Here is a 14,178-nt window from a genome sequence, read left to right as displayed (position 1 = left end):
TTATTCCCTCTTCCTATTTTCTGACATACTAATATTTTATTCCTTTTTTCATTAACCAGTCAGTTTTATACAAATCAACCGAAGCATCTCAATGAAACCTTTAATACTGAAACTGCCTCAGAGACTATCTAAGCTGGCCCCAGCTACCTGCCCCAGGCTATCTGCCCGAGGCAATCATCACCTGATTATCTGCCCCAGACATCTACCAGTCATTGTCGGCGTTCGCCACCGTAATAATTTATATATATATATACATTAAGCGTTAATAAAACTTATTTATTTATTTATAATTTATTTAGTCATCTAATTCATAGTTTACACAATTTATAATAAAAGAGTTTATTCCCAGTATTCGCCAATCATTCTCGCTATTAATAAAACAGCCAAACGCTCACTCAGGGGCGCACTATCGTTATTACGCTCATTCAGGGGCCCCTCAGATCGCCAAAGTCTCAGAGGCCTACACTTTCAGTCTGCATTCAATCTTCATCCTGTTCACAAGGTTCCCCCAGTCTAGTCATATCATCATGTCAATGTCAGTGTGTCCTCTGTGCCTGTCTCCTATCAACAACGAAATCGTTCATGTGTGTCAAACACGATGTTTAACATGTCTAGGTGAAATGTCCATCAACGCTCTTCAAGAATGCAGACTATACTGTATAGGATGCAACGGGCCTACACCGCCTGGACATTTTGACGTAACCTGTACCAGCTGTGGGCAACTCTATTGTGCAAATCGTAAGTACCGCTTTTTCTCGCACATTCAATAAACTTTCAAAGAAAATATATATCCGAAACACACATACATGCATACAGACAGTCAATTTATATATATTATTTTCATTTCAGTTCATGGTTCTACTTCCTGCCCATACTGTCGTTTCTCCGTTAACCGGGAACCTCCCACCGAAGCCAGAAACGTCATTGAACCTCCACCCAAACGCCGTCGCATCATAAATAACCGTACGTTTTCACAATAATTTTCGTAATTTTAAAAGTTAATAATTGTATATTTTAACAAGTGTATAAACAAGTAATAAGTACTCATACAAAATATTTCCATTACAGGAGTTCCTATTCGTGATCAAGAGAATCTCATACTTGGTGGAATCAACATCCCAGCTCGTAAGTATTATTATTATTTATCTGTAATTCAGTTTTCCTCTTATTTAGACTTTTTGCTTTCCCTTTTAATAATTCCTCTTATTTACACGATATTTTCCTATTAAGGTTTTCAAATCCTCTTAATGCTTCAAATTTGTTTTCCTCTTAATGTTTATTCATTGCTAATATTATATTACAGAATCGCCCCTGGATTCAACCCAACCCTCTGAGTGGAGCACACCTGTACGCAGTCAACCCCAGCTGTCCCAGGAGCTAGAAGAAGATGCACCAGACGGCAACCAGCATGCATCTTCAGATGAAGAAGAAGAAGACAATCAACCCCCTGTTCACGACATATCAGATGAAGAAGTCAACGCTCCAGATTCCCCAGAGGTACTTAACTTAGATAACGTTGTTCCGCAAGTGTTAGAAGTCATTAACCATTTCGAAGGTTCTTTCTCGAGACATTCGTTCTCCATTCCCGGACATTTAGACGCTGACCCCAGCGTATATATAAATAGGTATAGGGAATTTTTTATAGAATATATAGACAATCAGTTCAGACAAATACAGGAAGAATTCCCTCCCTCATTTCACATTTACCCTGATGTAAGCCTAATTTTGCAAAAACTTAATCATGCCGACGATCAATATGAAATATTAGACGAAGTATTTTCAATTAGAGGCGAAACTCAGATTGTTACACAGGAAGAGGTTGAAGTTCTCGTAAATTCATGGGTTGACGAAATGTCTGCTAAAATTGACGAATGCCTAAAAAATGTCCAATCCTCAAGTGTAGGAATTCATTCCATGTCAGGCTTTGCCATTAATTTTTCGTATATTCGCCACCCTATGCACCTTGGATCTTACGTACCATATCCTGCAAAATTAAGGGGTAAAGAATCAGTATTTAATCCTGAAAGTGAAGGAGATGAGTGTTTGTTACAGTGCATTGCCGCGTATAAAAACTTAGCATTGGGCAGGACTATAAAAAACGTTAGAAAGTGTTACAAAAACCTTCGATGGTGTAGAAGATTCGTAGTATGGGCAGATGAAATCAGATTCCCCGTATCATTTGATAACCTTAAGAAAATAGAGAAGCTTAACAAAATTTCTATTTATATTTATACAATAACTCATGAAAGTAACAGATACTATCTTAGTTTAGCTAGGAAAAGCCAGGAAAAGTATGCCGATAAAGTTCCTTTGTTGTTATTAGAAGGCAAGCATCTCTGTCTGATCAAGGACTTTGATAAATTTGTAAAGAGTATTAACCACCATTCTGAAAGGATTCCTAACACTCATAAATTCTGCAAAATTTGTCTTTTGCATGCTCCCTTAGATGAAATTCAGGCTCACGAAGAGTCATGCACTGTATCCCAAGTATTTTCATTCTATAACACTAATGATAAAATCAGTTTTAAAAATTACGGTAGGACCTATAGCCCAACTCACACCGCCTATTACGATTTTGAATGTCTATTAGACCGTCAAAATCCTAGAGGCATGGTGGAATGTAAGCATAAAGCAATTGCTTATGCTTACATGATTTTAGACAGGGAATTCAATGTCGTAGAAACGTATTCATACGTAGGCCCAGACGCTGTCAATCATTTTATTACAAAGCTAGAAGCCTCATGGAAAGCTATTCATGCTCAGCTCCCCAACTTCCCTAAGAACTTGTCTAGAGAACAGGAAAGAATGTTTCAAAGACAAAATACGTGTCAATTGTGTCATCAAACTTTCAAGGATAAGAAAGATAAACATAGACATCATAATCATGCTATTCAGGAAAATAATTACTTAGGTGCTTATTGTGCTCGTTGCAATTTACAATGTAAAAATGCTCGTAGATACTTAACCACATTTTCCCATAATGCTGCCTATGATCTTGGAATTATACTTAAAGAACTGTCCAAAAATCCTCACCGCGATGTAGAAATTCTAACCAAGGAAGGATTGAAATTTATGCAAGTCATCATAGGTAAACTTAAATTCCTAGATAGCCTAGCTCTCCTTAATGGGTCATTAGGAACCTTAGCAAGCGAGCACGTTGCCGGTAAGAAACCCACCAAGTACACTGAACACATACTAAATGGCGTATCCGATGAAGCTAAAGCTCTGTTAATTAAAGGTAAACAAAGCCTATGTTATGATTATATTTCTTCCATGGACGTGTTAGACGAACCTCAGCTCCCTTCGCGAGATAAGTTTTACAATGTTTTACATGACTCTCCACTGTCTGAAGAAGATTATAACAATGCTCTTAAAGTATTTAATTTAGGGAACTGTACAAACATCAAGGATTACCTCATGTTATATTTAAAAGTTGACGTGGGAATGCTAGTTGATATATTTACACTTTGGCGAACATCACTGAAAGAAATTTATGAACTAGATATTGTTTTCTATGTATCACTTCCTAGTTATGCTTGGGACGCTTTCTTATTTAAATCAAAAGTTGTACTTGACTATGTGTATGATCAGAATATATATGATTTGTTGAGAAGGAATCTTAGAGGAGGGTTCACATCTTCCATTAGACAATTTACACAGGCTGTTAACGAGCACACTACATCTAACCCTAGCTCTGATGACGATACTCACATTTTGTACCTCGACTTTAACAGCTTATATGCAGCGTGCATGGCTGAGGTACTTCCCCAGGGAGGGATTAGACAATTAACTGACCTTGAGCGGGACACCTTATTAGGGCAAGGGTTACAACATATCCCCTGTAATCAAGACAAAGGTTATTGGATTTTATGCGATACAAAACATGTATCTCCCGAGGTAGCCAGGTATACTGATGATCTGCCCCTTGTACTGTCTCATACTAATATAACGGAGGAGTTTTTGTCAGAGTACAGTAAGAAAACCCTTAATGATGAAAAACGTAAGCTCCCACCTAAAAATACTAAGTTAATTGCATCCCACTTGCCCCAAAACGACTACTTAGTAAGCCTTGATTTCCTGCAATTGCTATTAAAACTTGGACTAGAAGTTGAACGAGTAAAAACAATCTATGAATTTAATCAGGCTCCCTATTTAAAAGATTTTATTTCAACCAACATTCGAGAACGAGCCAATACCACCTGTAAAGTTAAAGGAAAAGCTTTTAAACTCATAAGTAATAGTCTGTACGGGAAATCAATGACAAATATATCTCGATATGCTAATACTCACCATCTAGTAACGACAAAACATTCATTCTTAACTCATGCAAGAAACCCTTTGTATAAACGAGCTGTCTCTTTAGGTCAAGATAGGGTTCTCTGTACAGTAATGAAAGACATCCTTAAAGTTACCACTCCTTCTTACATGGGATATCAGATCTTGCAGATAGCCAAGAGGCGTTTATACGAGTTCTGGTATAATGTAGTTAAAGCCCATTATGGGGAGAGAGCTAGACTAATTTATACGGATACAGACTCATTCATATTTACTCTGACCTGTAAAGATGCTTTCCAAGAAATGACAAAAGCTCCTCTAGTAGATTATATGGATTTCAGTAATTTCGACAAAGATCATCCCATGTATTCTGCTACTCGCAAAGGTGAACTAGGACTCCTCAAGTCAGAAGTAAAGCAGAAAATCATAACTGAATTAATTGCACTCAAGCCTAAAACTTACTCTCTCCTAACCCTTGATAATGAACATTTATGTAAATGTAAAGGGATTCCTTATCACCAACAAAAGAAAATAACACATGCATCTTTTCAGAACACATTAGAGACAAATACAACTTTTAATTTTGTATCCCGATCTATTCGTAATGTTAATGGACAGATATGCACGTGTAAAACAACTAAGCGCGGTCTGTCAGCTTTTGATGACAAGAGGTACCTCATTAGTCCCACAGAGTCATTAGCTTACGGTCACCCAGACATTCCAGAGCGTGAGGTACGGGTACAGGTAGAGGAAGAGGTACAGGAAGAGGTACAGGTAGAGGAAGAGGTGCAGGTAGGGGATCCAGTAATTGTAGATAATCCCCAACCAAGACGTCAATTGTTCCCCATTTTTAATCTTTGGGAAAAGCGGGATAGAGTCGCTCAGCAATTATTCCCTAACAACAACAACTAAGTCTGTTACTGTATTGTCTATGTATTATCTATAACTATATTCAAATGTCTATGATATTGTATTGGCTATGATTTGTTACTGTATTTGATATGAAATGACTATGATATGACTATGATTTATTTTGTTACTGTATTGGATATGTTATGATTTAATGTCTATGATAATATATATTCTATGATTTGTTACTGTATTGGATATGTTATGACTATGTTTTAATGTCTATGATAATATATATTCTATGATTTTATTACTGTATTGGATATGAAATGACTATGATTCAAATGTCTATAATAATGTATATTCTATGATTTTATTACTGTATTGGATATGTTATGACTATGATTTTATTGGTTATGTTTAAATAAAACTCGAATGTAGATTTTGTTTAAATACTCCTTTCATTATATATTTGTAGTTAGTCTATTGAATCCTAGCAACATGGAAGGGCAGAAAAAAGTTATTACTGAATCCCAGTTGAATATATTTAGTGAACCGTCAAGAATTATTATTGCTGGATTTTCAAATGGTGGGAAGAGCTATTTATGTGCTAAAATGATAGAGAAATATCAGCAGAACTTTGCAAAAATAATTATCTGTGGAAGCGGGTATAAAGAGTTGAGAACTAATCCACTCTTTAATCATAAGATATCTTTTTACTCTGAAATTGTAAACCCTTTAGACGATCGTGATCCAGAGGATACATCTCATATATTAGTTGTTTATGATGACTTGTATGTTGAATCTACAAACTCTAAAATAGTAAGTGATATATTTACTAAGGGACGGCATGAGAACATCTCTGTTATTTTTATAACCCAAAATATATTTTTCAGTGGGAAATTTTCTAGATCTATAAGTTTAAATGCTTCTCATTTTATTCTGCTTAAATCAAGAGACTTGTCCCAGATAGAAACATTAGGCAGACAAATATTCGGAAAACAAGATGCCAAGAAATTTTTAGATATATATAAGAAAGTGATTTCTCGACAGTATGGGTATTTACTTGTTGACTTGGGCGTTAAAACACCTGAATCCATAATATTTAGGGGAAATATTGTAAATGAACCCCCATATGAAATAGTGTATCAATGGTGAACATTACACAAGCTCTTAATAAGATATACAATGACCCCAAGTCCATAGGTGGGTTTGGTGGCGTTTTAAAATTGTATAAGGCTGCAAAGAAAACAATCCCTGAAATAACTATAAAAGATGTGAAAGACTATTTAAAAACGTCTAATGCTTATACCTTACATCTATTAAAAAAACGTAAATTTAAACGAAGACGTATCTTAGCACCTAGACCTAAAGCTTTCTTTACCAGTGACTTGGCTGATATGACATTGTTAGCTAAGCACAACAATGATATTAAATATTTATTAGTTTGTGTTGATATATTTTCAAGGTTTGCACATGTAGTTCCACTATCCACTAAATCAGGTCAGAGTGTAAGTGAAGCCATGAAAGCTGTTCTGGATTTACCTTCATCAAAAGGTGTAAGGAAGCTTAACACTGATAAGGGCGGTGAATTCTATAATAAATATATGAAACGATTGTTAGCCAGTAAAAACATTGATCTGTACAGTGTATTTTCTCAGGAAACTAAAGCTAGCATTGCAGAGAGATTTATAAGAACATTGAAAACTAAGATATATTAATATTTAACGGCTTATAACACCTTAACCTATATAAATGTTTTACCTGATATGGTTAAAACGTATAATAGAACACCACATAGAGGATTAAAGGGGAAAATACCTATTGATGTACATGCTTTATCTTCGCCTCGAGATGTGACTAGGCAGTTTAAGCTCATGTATAAAGGAGACCAGCAGACTAAGCCACGCATCAGTAATCATCTGTCTGTAGGAGATACAGTACGGCTTGCCTTATCTAATCGTATTTCAAAGTTCAAAAGAGGTTTTCATCAACAGAACACTAAGGAAATATTTACAATTGCTCAAATTGATACTAAACAACCCGTGCCTTTATATTATCTAAAGGACTTAAATAATAGACTTATAGAAGGCGGATTTTATAGAGAGGAGTTGACTCCCACCTACTTGTCAGATACATTTGAAATTGAGAGAATTATAAGTAAACGTAAAGTTGGTAATACTACTTTATATAAAGTTAGATACGTCGGTTACGACAGTTCATTTGATCAGTGGGTGAATTCAGATGACGTGAAGAAACTATGAAGAAGCAGCCCTTAGTTAGAAAGTATCGTGGATTTATTGAACTATTAGCTAGATTAGGTTATAATTCTAGGAAAAAGTTAATTAAGACTCTTAAAAAGGAACATATACTTTGCTTATCAGAAATATTTAATAATTTCTTAAAAAATAAAATTGAAGTTGGGAAGCCTATTTTAAAGAGACTTTCTAAATATAGAGCTCTACTCCATACATTAGCCTGTAAGAAGAAAGCTATTTCACTCAAGAAAGACATATTAACGAGTAAAAGAGGAGGTAATTTATTGGGCATTTTACTTCCCATAGCTATAAATTTCATTTCAAGGCTATTTAATAAGGAATAATGAAAGAATTCTATCTTGTACCACGAAAAGCTATTGATCAACAGAAGCCTACGGCAGTAAGTGTTGAGAAGCCTACGATGACAGTGAGAACAAATCCTGTTATACAACACTTGATAGACTTAAGATTAAAGCTTAAGGATTATGATTTTGCTGTCTCCTTGTTAAATTATTTTAATACAACTGGACTTGTAAAGTGGGATGAGGAAGGGAACATTACATCGCCAGTTACTGGGCTCAATATTGTTGATGACGTTATAGGCAGGATGTGCACTCCGAAATTGTTATTCCCAGTAGATAAACTGCCAATTGCAAAGTTGTTCTACTCTTTGACATCTACACCTAAGAATTTATTTAGAAATGTAGATGCGAAAAATCAAGTGTTTTCTCCTCCAAGTTTGAAGAGGAAGATCAAGGCTGTAGATGAAGGAGAGTCTACCTGGATATCATATTAAGGTGAGTTTCTGTTTATTTTTATCATTTACTATTAGTCTACAGGATGGATAGTTACGTTATATATGCAGCGAGTAACTCTGATACTGATGTATTTAAAAACAATGCTCCCAATGCTTTTGAAAATAGATTACATAATCAGCTGCCTTTAGACCCGAATAAAGCTTATGAAGTGTGCCTGAAGAATATATTCCTGCCTCCATCTTATTTCGCTGTTAGGAGGAATGACCCGGAAAGTTTTATTTCAGTTCAACTTCTAGTGTCTAATAAAAGTTTATCTGATTTGAGTACGGTGAATACATCTTTCACTTTAAAGTCGGATATTTTAGCCAGTGATAATTGCATAGAGCTAACGACTATTTTAAATAGAGAAATTTCTACTATATTTTCAAAAGGTTCACTGAGTTTTATAGGACCCGTACTTAATTATAATTTCCCAGATCACGGGGACGTTTATATGAAATATGATTCGAGTATTAATCGAATTAAGTTTAATGCAGCATTTAGTGAGAGGTTGTTAAAATTATTTATTACAAAGGATGGAAAATTAGTTGTTAGAATTTCTTTATCTTTCGGTCGAAATATATGTAAAGTTATTGGAGCTGAAGTAGGTAAAGCCTATGATATTTTTATTATGAATAAGCCACCTAATAACAGGTTATTTGTACAAGATACTTGCTATTATCATCCTAGGCCAGGAGGCCGTATAGATTTCTTGTGTGTATATTGTGATAAGGTGCAGCCCACCATGTTTGGTAATCAGATTGTAAATATCTTGGATGTTGTTTCGTTTCAAAGTAATGTAACACACAGGAAATTATATAAACCTTTAAATACGACTAATATTGATGGCATCAGTATTAGATTAACAGATCAAGATGGGGAGCCTGTATATTTTGAAAAGGATGGATGTACGATTGCAGTATTACATATTAGACCCGTTGATATATAATGGCATGAGTAGAGGGAGTTTATCATTCTCTCTTGGCCTGTTTAAACATGAGGGTCGGGTTTGTACCGCTGTCTGTTGACGAGGTAGGGCGATTTATCGCTCCTCGAGGGAAGAGAGGTGGAGCACTGGGCGATATTACTGTTTTTGATAGAAGACATTTAAGAGGAGGTGGAATATTAAGTTTCTTAACTGGTCTAGCTCGTAGAGCAACTCCTTTCCTATTAAAAACTATCATGCCAGCTGCATTGACAATGGGACAGAATGTTTTGCAGGATATAAATGCCGGTCAAGGTACTTTGAAAGATTCAATTAGAAAACGCGGTATGGAAACATTGAAAAGTATAGGTCCTAAATTGTTAGCAGGTGGCCGAATAACGAAAAGAAAAACGAAAAGACCTGCCTATATAAAGAAAATGGATAGATATAAAGACGTGTTTTCATAAAAACAGTACTAGTTGTATGCTAGACGCAGACATGATGAGTGTAAATGCTCCTAGTGCAGCATTGCAAGTTCCTTTAGAAAATTATACAGCTGCTATAAGCGATGGCTTTCCTAAAGTTAGTCCTCATAGAATGGTTGAAAGTACGATATTTTCAAGACAGACACAGGATATTTTACCTGTGAATTCAAGTATTAACAATAAATTTAAAGACTCTTATATTGAATTTCGTATCCCGGGAGTTAAGGGTCAATTTATTGATCTTTCGAGCTTGACGCTAGAACTGATGGTTGAATTAACGGGACCTGACGGAATTACGGCTTTAGCGGATATTAAAAATGCATCAATAGTTAATGGCTTGTCCCAGACAATGTTTAAAGCTGTAACTGTTTATTTAAATGAGCAAGTGGTGGAAACTAATTCACTATTTTCATATTTATCATATGTAAAGCTAATGACGACGCTTTCTGAATGTAAAGCTGAAAGATTTAAAGAACTGACGTATTTCTATAATGATGTTTTCCCTGAAAAATATGATGTAGATTATTTTAAGAATGCCTCAGAAGACCTTAAATCTAGATTTGTAAAGTTAAAAACTGAGGGAGTAAATTGTTGCTTTAAACTGCTATTGGACATTACAACTTTGAGCGAATATCTTTTGGATGGAATTGATATTCGTTTGAGATTAGAACTTAACAGTGATCCGTGGGTTATAAACAGTATTGAATCTGGATATAAGTTTAACATAAAACTAGCTAGAATGTGGATTGATCGGATAACTCCATTTGCATCTGGATTGGAGGCTATTAATAGAGCTCTGGCTGAACAAAATACGCCAGTTACATATACGTTTGATAAGACACTCCACAAGACGTTCATTCTTGGTAATGGGCAGCAGAGATTAAGTATTGACCAGCCATGGGGGAGCATTATCCCAGATAAATTATTTATTATGATGATGGATATGGAAGCAATATCAGGAGCGTATACACTTAATCCACTTTATTTCGATCACTGCGATTTATCTAATGTATATATTACACGTGATGGGACAAACTTATTTAATATAACTTGCAAGTTCCCAAATAAATGTTCGAAACTATACTACGAGACTCAAAATACAGTAGGCTTTAATGCTTGTAATACCTTGACATATAATTCATTTATAAAAGGAAGAACATTACTGGCATTTAGACTAACGCCTGAGGAATTGAGAGATACCCTTCCTATAGAGGCTTCGGGCAACCTGAGAATTACATTAGAATTTGCTGTTCCAGCGAAATCAAATAAAGTTATTATTTTATTCGGAATTACAACGGGAGTATTGAGAATTTATTCCGATAGGCGAGTTGTGTGTGATACAAGAGCATGAACTGCAAACAAATTAATACGGCATTGAACGATATGAAAGGTAGTAAAGCTAAATATATTGGATGCTATTTAGCGACGGATATATATAGAATAATGAAGCAAATACGGGACAGGCCGATTATGTTTATAATAAATACCTTAGGAAGAGACTCTAAGGAAGTAATGGGTCACTGGATTGCTGTATATAAATCTAAACGGAAAATAGTTATACTCGATTCATATGGAATAAATGTGTATTCGCCATATATTTCGGAGTTTTTAAATTATTATAAAGACTGTGATGTATACACGTTTACAGAGAGACTTCAGAGTTTAAATACTTACGTATGCGGGCTATATGCGATGTTTTTCTGTTACCATCTTTCAAACAAGGATCTAAAAACTGCAATAAAGCTATTTGAAACTAGTTTTACTTATGGAGAATATATGCAGAATGATAGGAACGTAATGAGGCTATCTTATGCTTTATTTAAAAATATGCCGAGCTGCTATGAAACGCTGTGTTATGATAAGAGCGATATTTGTTGGAAAATGTGCTTGGAGACGACTGGCTGAATGAGGCTATAACAAATTATCTAATGGAAAATGGTGAGTACATTTGTTTTGAGGTTTTATGTGTCTGATAAATATTGTACATGTGTAAACGCTATCTGAAACTGTTATTCTTTATTTACAGAGATGAAGAGTGAATAGGACGGATATTATACAAGCGGATTGAGGAGCGAACTTCTTAGAACTTCGGGCTAAATGAATCGTTTATTATAAATTGTGTAAACTATGAATTAGATGACTAAATAAATTATAAATAAATAAATAAGTTTTATTAACGCTTAATGTATATATATATATAAATTATTACGGTGGCGAACGCCGACAATGACTGGTAGATGTCTGGGGCAGATAATCAGGTGATGATTGCCTCGGGCAGATAGCCTGGGGCAGGTAGCTGGGGCCAGCTTAGATAGTCTCTGAGGCAGTTTCAGTATTAAAGGTTTCATTGAGATGCTTCGGTTGATTTGTATAAAACTGACTGGTTAATGAAAAAAGGAATAAAATATTAGTATGTCAGAAAATAGGAAGAGGGAATAATATGAAGAGGAGAGAGAGAGAGAGAGAGAGGAGGGAGAGAGAGAGAGAGGAGGGACGGTCCAGATATTACGGATAAGATAAGATAAGATTAAGAGCTGACTGGCTGGCTGGCTGGGCGTAAAGTAAATAAAGGTGACGCGACAGATTGCGAGGTAAGGGGGGAGGGAGGGGGGTGTGAGGTACGAGACTTGAAAACCATGACTTACACAGGTGATTTTCTAAATTTATATGAATAACTAAGGCTTACATAGACGATTTGTAAGTTGAAAACATGTAAAACATGTCCGTAGAGTTCTCCTGGAAGCCCTAAAGAGTTACATATGTTACTTGAATTTGTCCCATAAGGCCTTAACAAACTTCTATGTCTCGGAAATTATTTTTCTCATAAGAACTTTAACAAACTCGTATGACATTATTTTTCATTATAAGAATTCCCTAATTCCAAATCTGTGACCACCCAAATTCACCTGAAAACCCTGGCAACGTACAGGGGAATTTCCCCCCCCCCCCCCAAATTCGCCTGAAAACCCTGGCAACGTACAGGGGAATTTTCTCCCCCAAAAAAAAAATTCCCCTGTGCGTTGCCATCCCTACTACTCACGGGGACCATCCTACCCCACACACGGACCATCCTACCTCACACACGGACCATCCAACCTCACACACGAACCATCCTTCCTCACACATGGACCATCCTACCTCACACATGGACCATCCTACCTCACACATGGACCATCCTACCTCACACATGGAGCATCCTACCTCACACACGGACCATCCTACCTCACACATGGACCATCCTACCTCACACATGGACCATCCTATCTCACACATGGACCTTCCTACCTCACACATGGACTATCCTACCTCACACATGGACCATCCTACCTCACACGTGGACAATCCTACCTCACACGTGGACCATCCAACCTCACACGTGGACCATCCGACCTCACACGTGGACCATCCAACCTCACACCTGGACCATCCTACGGCACACGTGGACCATCCTACCTCACACACGGGGACCATCCAACCTCACACATGGACCATCCTACGTCACACGGGGACCATCCTACCTCACACGTAGACCATCCTGCCGAAATTTGGGTAAGTCTAGGCCCAGCACCTGGCCTCCAATTCAGGACAAACTTACATACATACACTGTCTCTTATAGTGTGTGTGTGTGTGTGTGTGTGTGTGTGTGTGTGTGTGTGTGTGTGTGTGTGTGTGTATATACCCACCATTCCCCCCTTCCCCGTCCCCTCGTCCTCCCCACCTCCTACCCGGTTCTTTTGGCCCCTCCATCATCTCCCACTCCCCCGTCTCCTCGTCCTTCCTTCTATTCCCCGTCCCCTGTCTCGTCGTCCTCCCCACCATTCCCCACTCCCTCGTCCGATGTATTCTCAAATGATCTGATGTTCCCATCACTGAAATAAGAAAAAACTGTTAAAAAACGAAATAAAAACGGTTAAAAAAAAACTATACTCACGAAATGAACGTTACGGTAAACAACACAGTTCAATTCCAATGCAATGTCACACAAAATAGTTAAATCAAGATGAAAATAAATTGAAATCTATGAAAATGATGTTTGTCATTGCAATCGGAATCATTGAAATGGATTTGTCACATATTTAGTATAACGTGTGTTACTCTTACATGCAACAGATGGCGTTGTTTCTTAAAAAAAATGTTTTTACCTGTCACAGGTGTGGCATCTATACTTATACTTACCAAATGAGCGGTATGGTAAACAACACAGCTCAATTCCAACGCAATTTCACACATAATAATTAAATCAAAATGAAAATAAATCGTAATCAATGAAAATTCCATTTATCAATGCAATCGGAATCATTGAAATGGAATCGTAACATATTTAGTATAGTGTGTGTGTTGCTATTATGTGCAACAGGTGACGCTGTTTTTCAAAAAAGCGTGATTTTTCATATCACAGGTGAGGAATGTATATAGTCAACCCGTTCTCGCACTTTCGTATAGTCAATATAGTCTTATTAAATACGTGCATATGTGACATACTAATTTATTGTGAATATTTTAGTTTACCTTAAAAAGCTTCATAGAAAACACCGACCTTACCTAACATTCTTAGTATGTTAAGATTGCTTCGTAATTACAATTATTA

General features: G+C 36.4%; 1 protein-coding gene across 1 annotated transcript; it reads left to right on the top strand.

Moving 5' to 3' along the window:
• The first annotated feature begins 360 nt into the window (after positions 1-360).
• LOC138364270 (uncharacterized) lies at positions 361-5,284 on the top strand. Its single transcript, XM_069323812.1, has 4 exons — positions 361-738; positions 850-963; positions 1,069-1,125; positions 1,304-5,284. Exons 1-4 carry the CDS (start codon positions 528-530, stop codon positions 5,185-5,187), a joined length of 4,266 nt encoding a protein of 1,421 aa, XP_069179913.1. The 5' UTR covers positions 361-527; the 3' UTR covers positions 5,188-5,284.
• The last annotated feature ends 8,894 nt before the right edge of the window (positions 5,285-14,178 follow it).

This window comes from Procambarus clarkii, chromosome 1 (assembly GCF_040958095.1).
Source record: "Procambarus clarkii isolate CNS0578487 chromosome 1, FALCON_Pclarkii_2.0, whole genome shotgun sequence".
Classification (NCBI taxonomy): Eukaryota; Metazoa; Arthropoda; class Malacostraca; order Decapoda; family Cambaridae; genus Procambarus; species Procambarus clarkii.
Note: the sequence above shows the minus strand (reverse complement) of the source record. Positions and strands in the feature narration are given on the sequence as shown.

Coding starts and splice junctions, on each gene's coding strand:
- LOC138364270 (XM_069323812.1), top strand. CDS start 528: ATGTCAATGTCAGTGTGTCCTCTGTGCCTGTCTCCTATCAACAACGAA. Junction 964..1,068: donor CCGTCGCATCATAAATAACC/GTACGTTTTCAC, acceptor TTTCCATTACAG/GAGTTCCTATTCGTGATCAA. Junction 1,126..1,303: donor TGGAATCAACATCCCAGCTC/GTAAGTATTATT, acceptor ATTATATTACAG/AATCGCCCCTGGATTCAACC.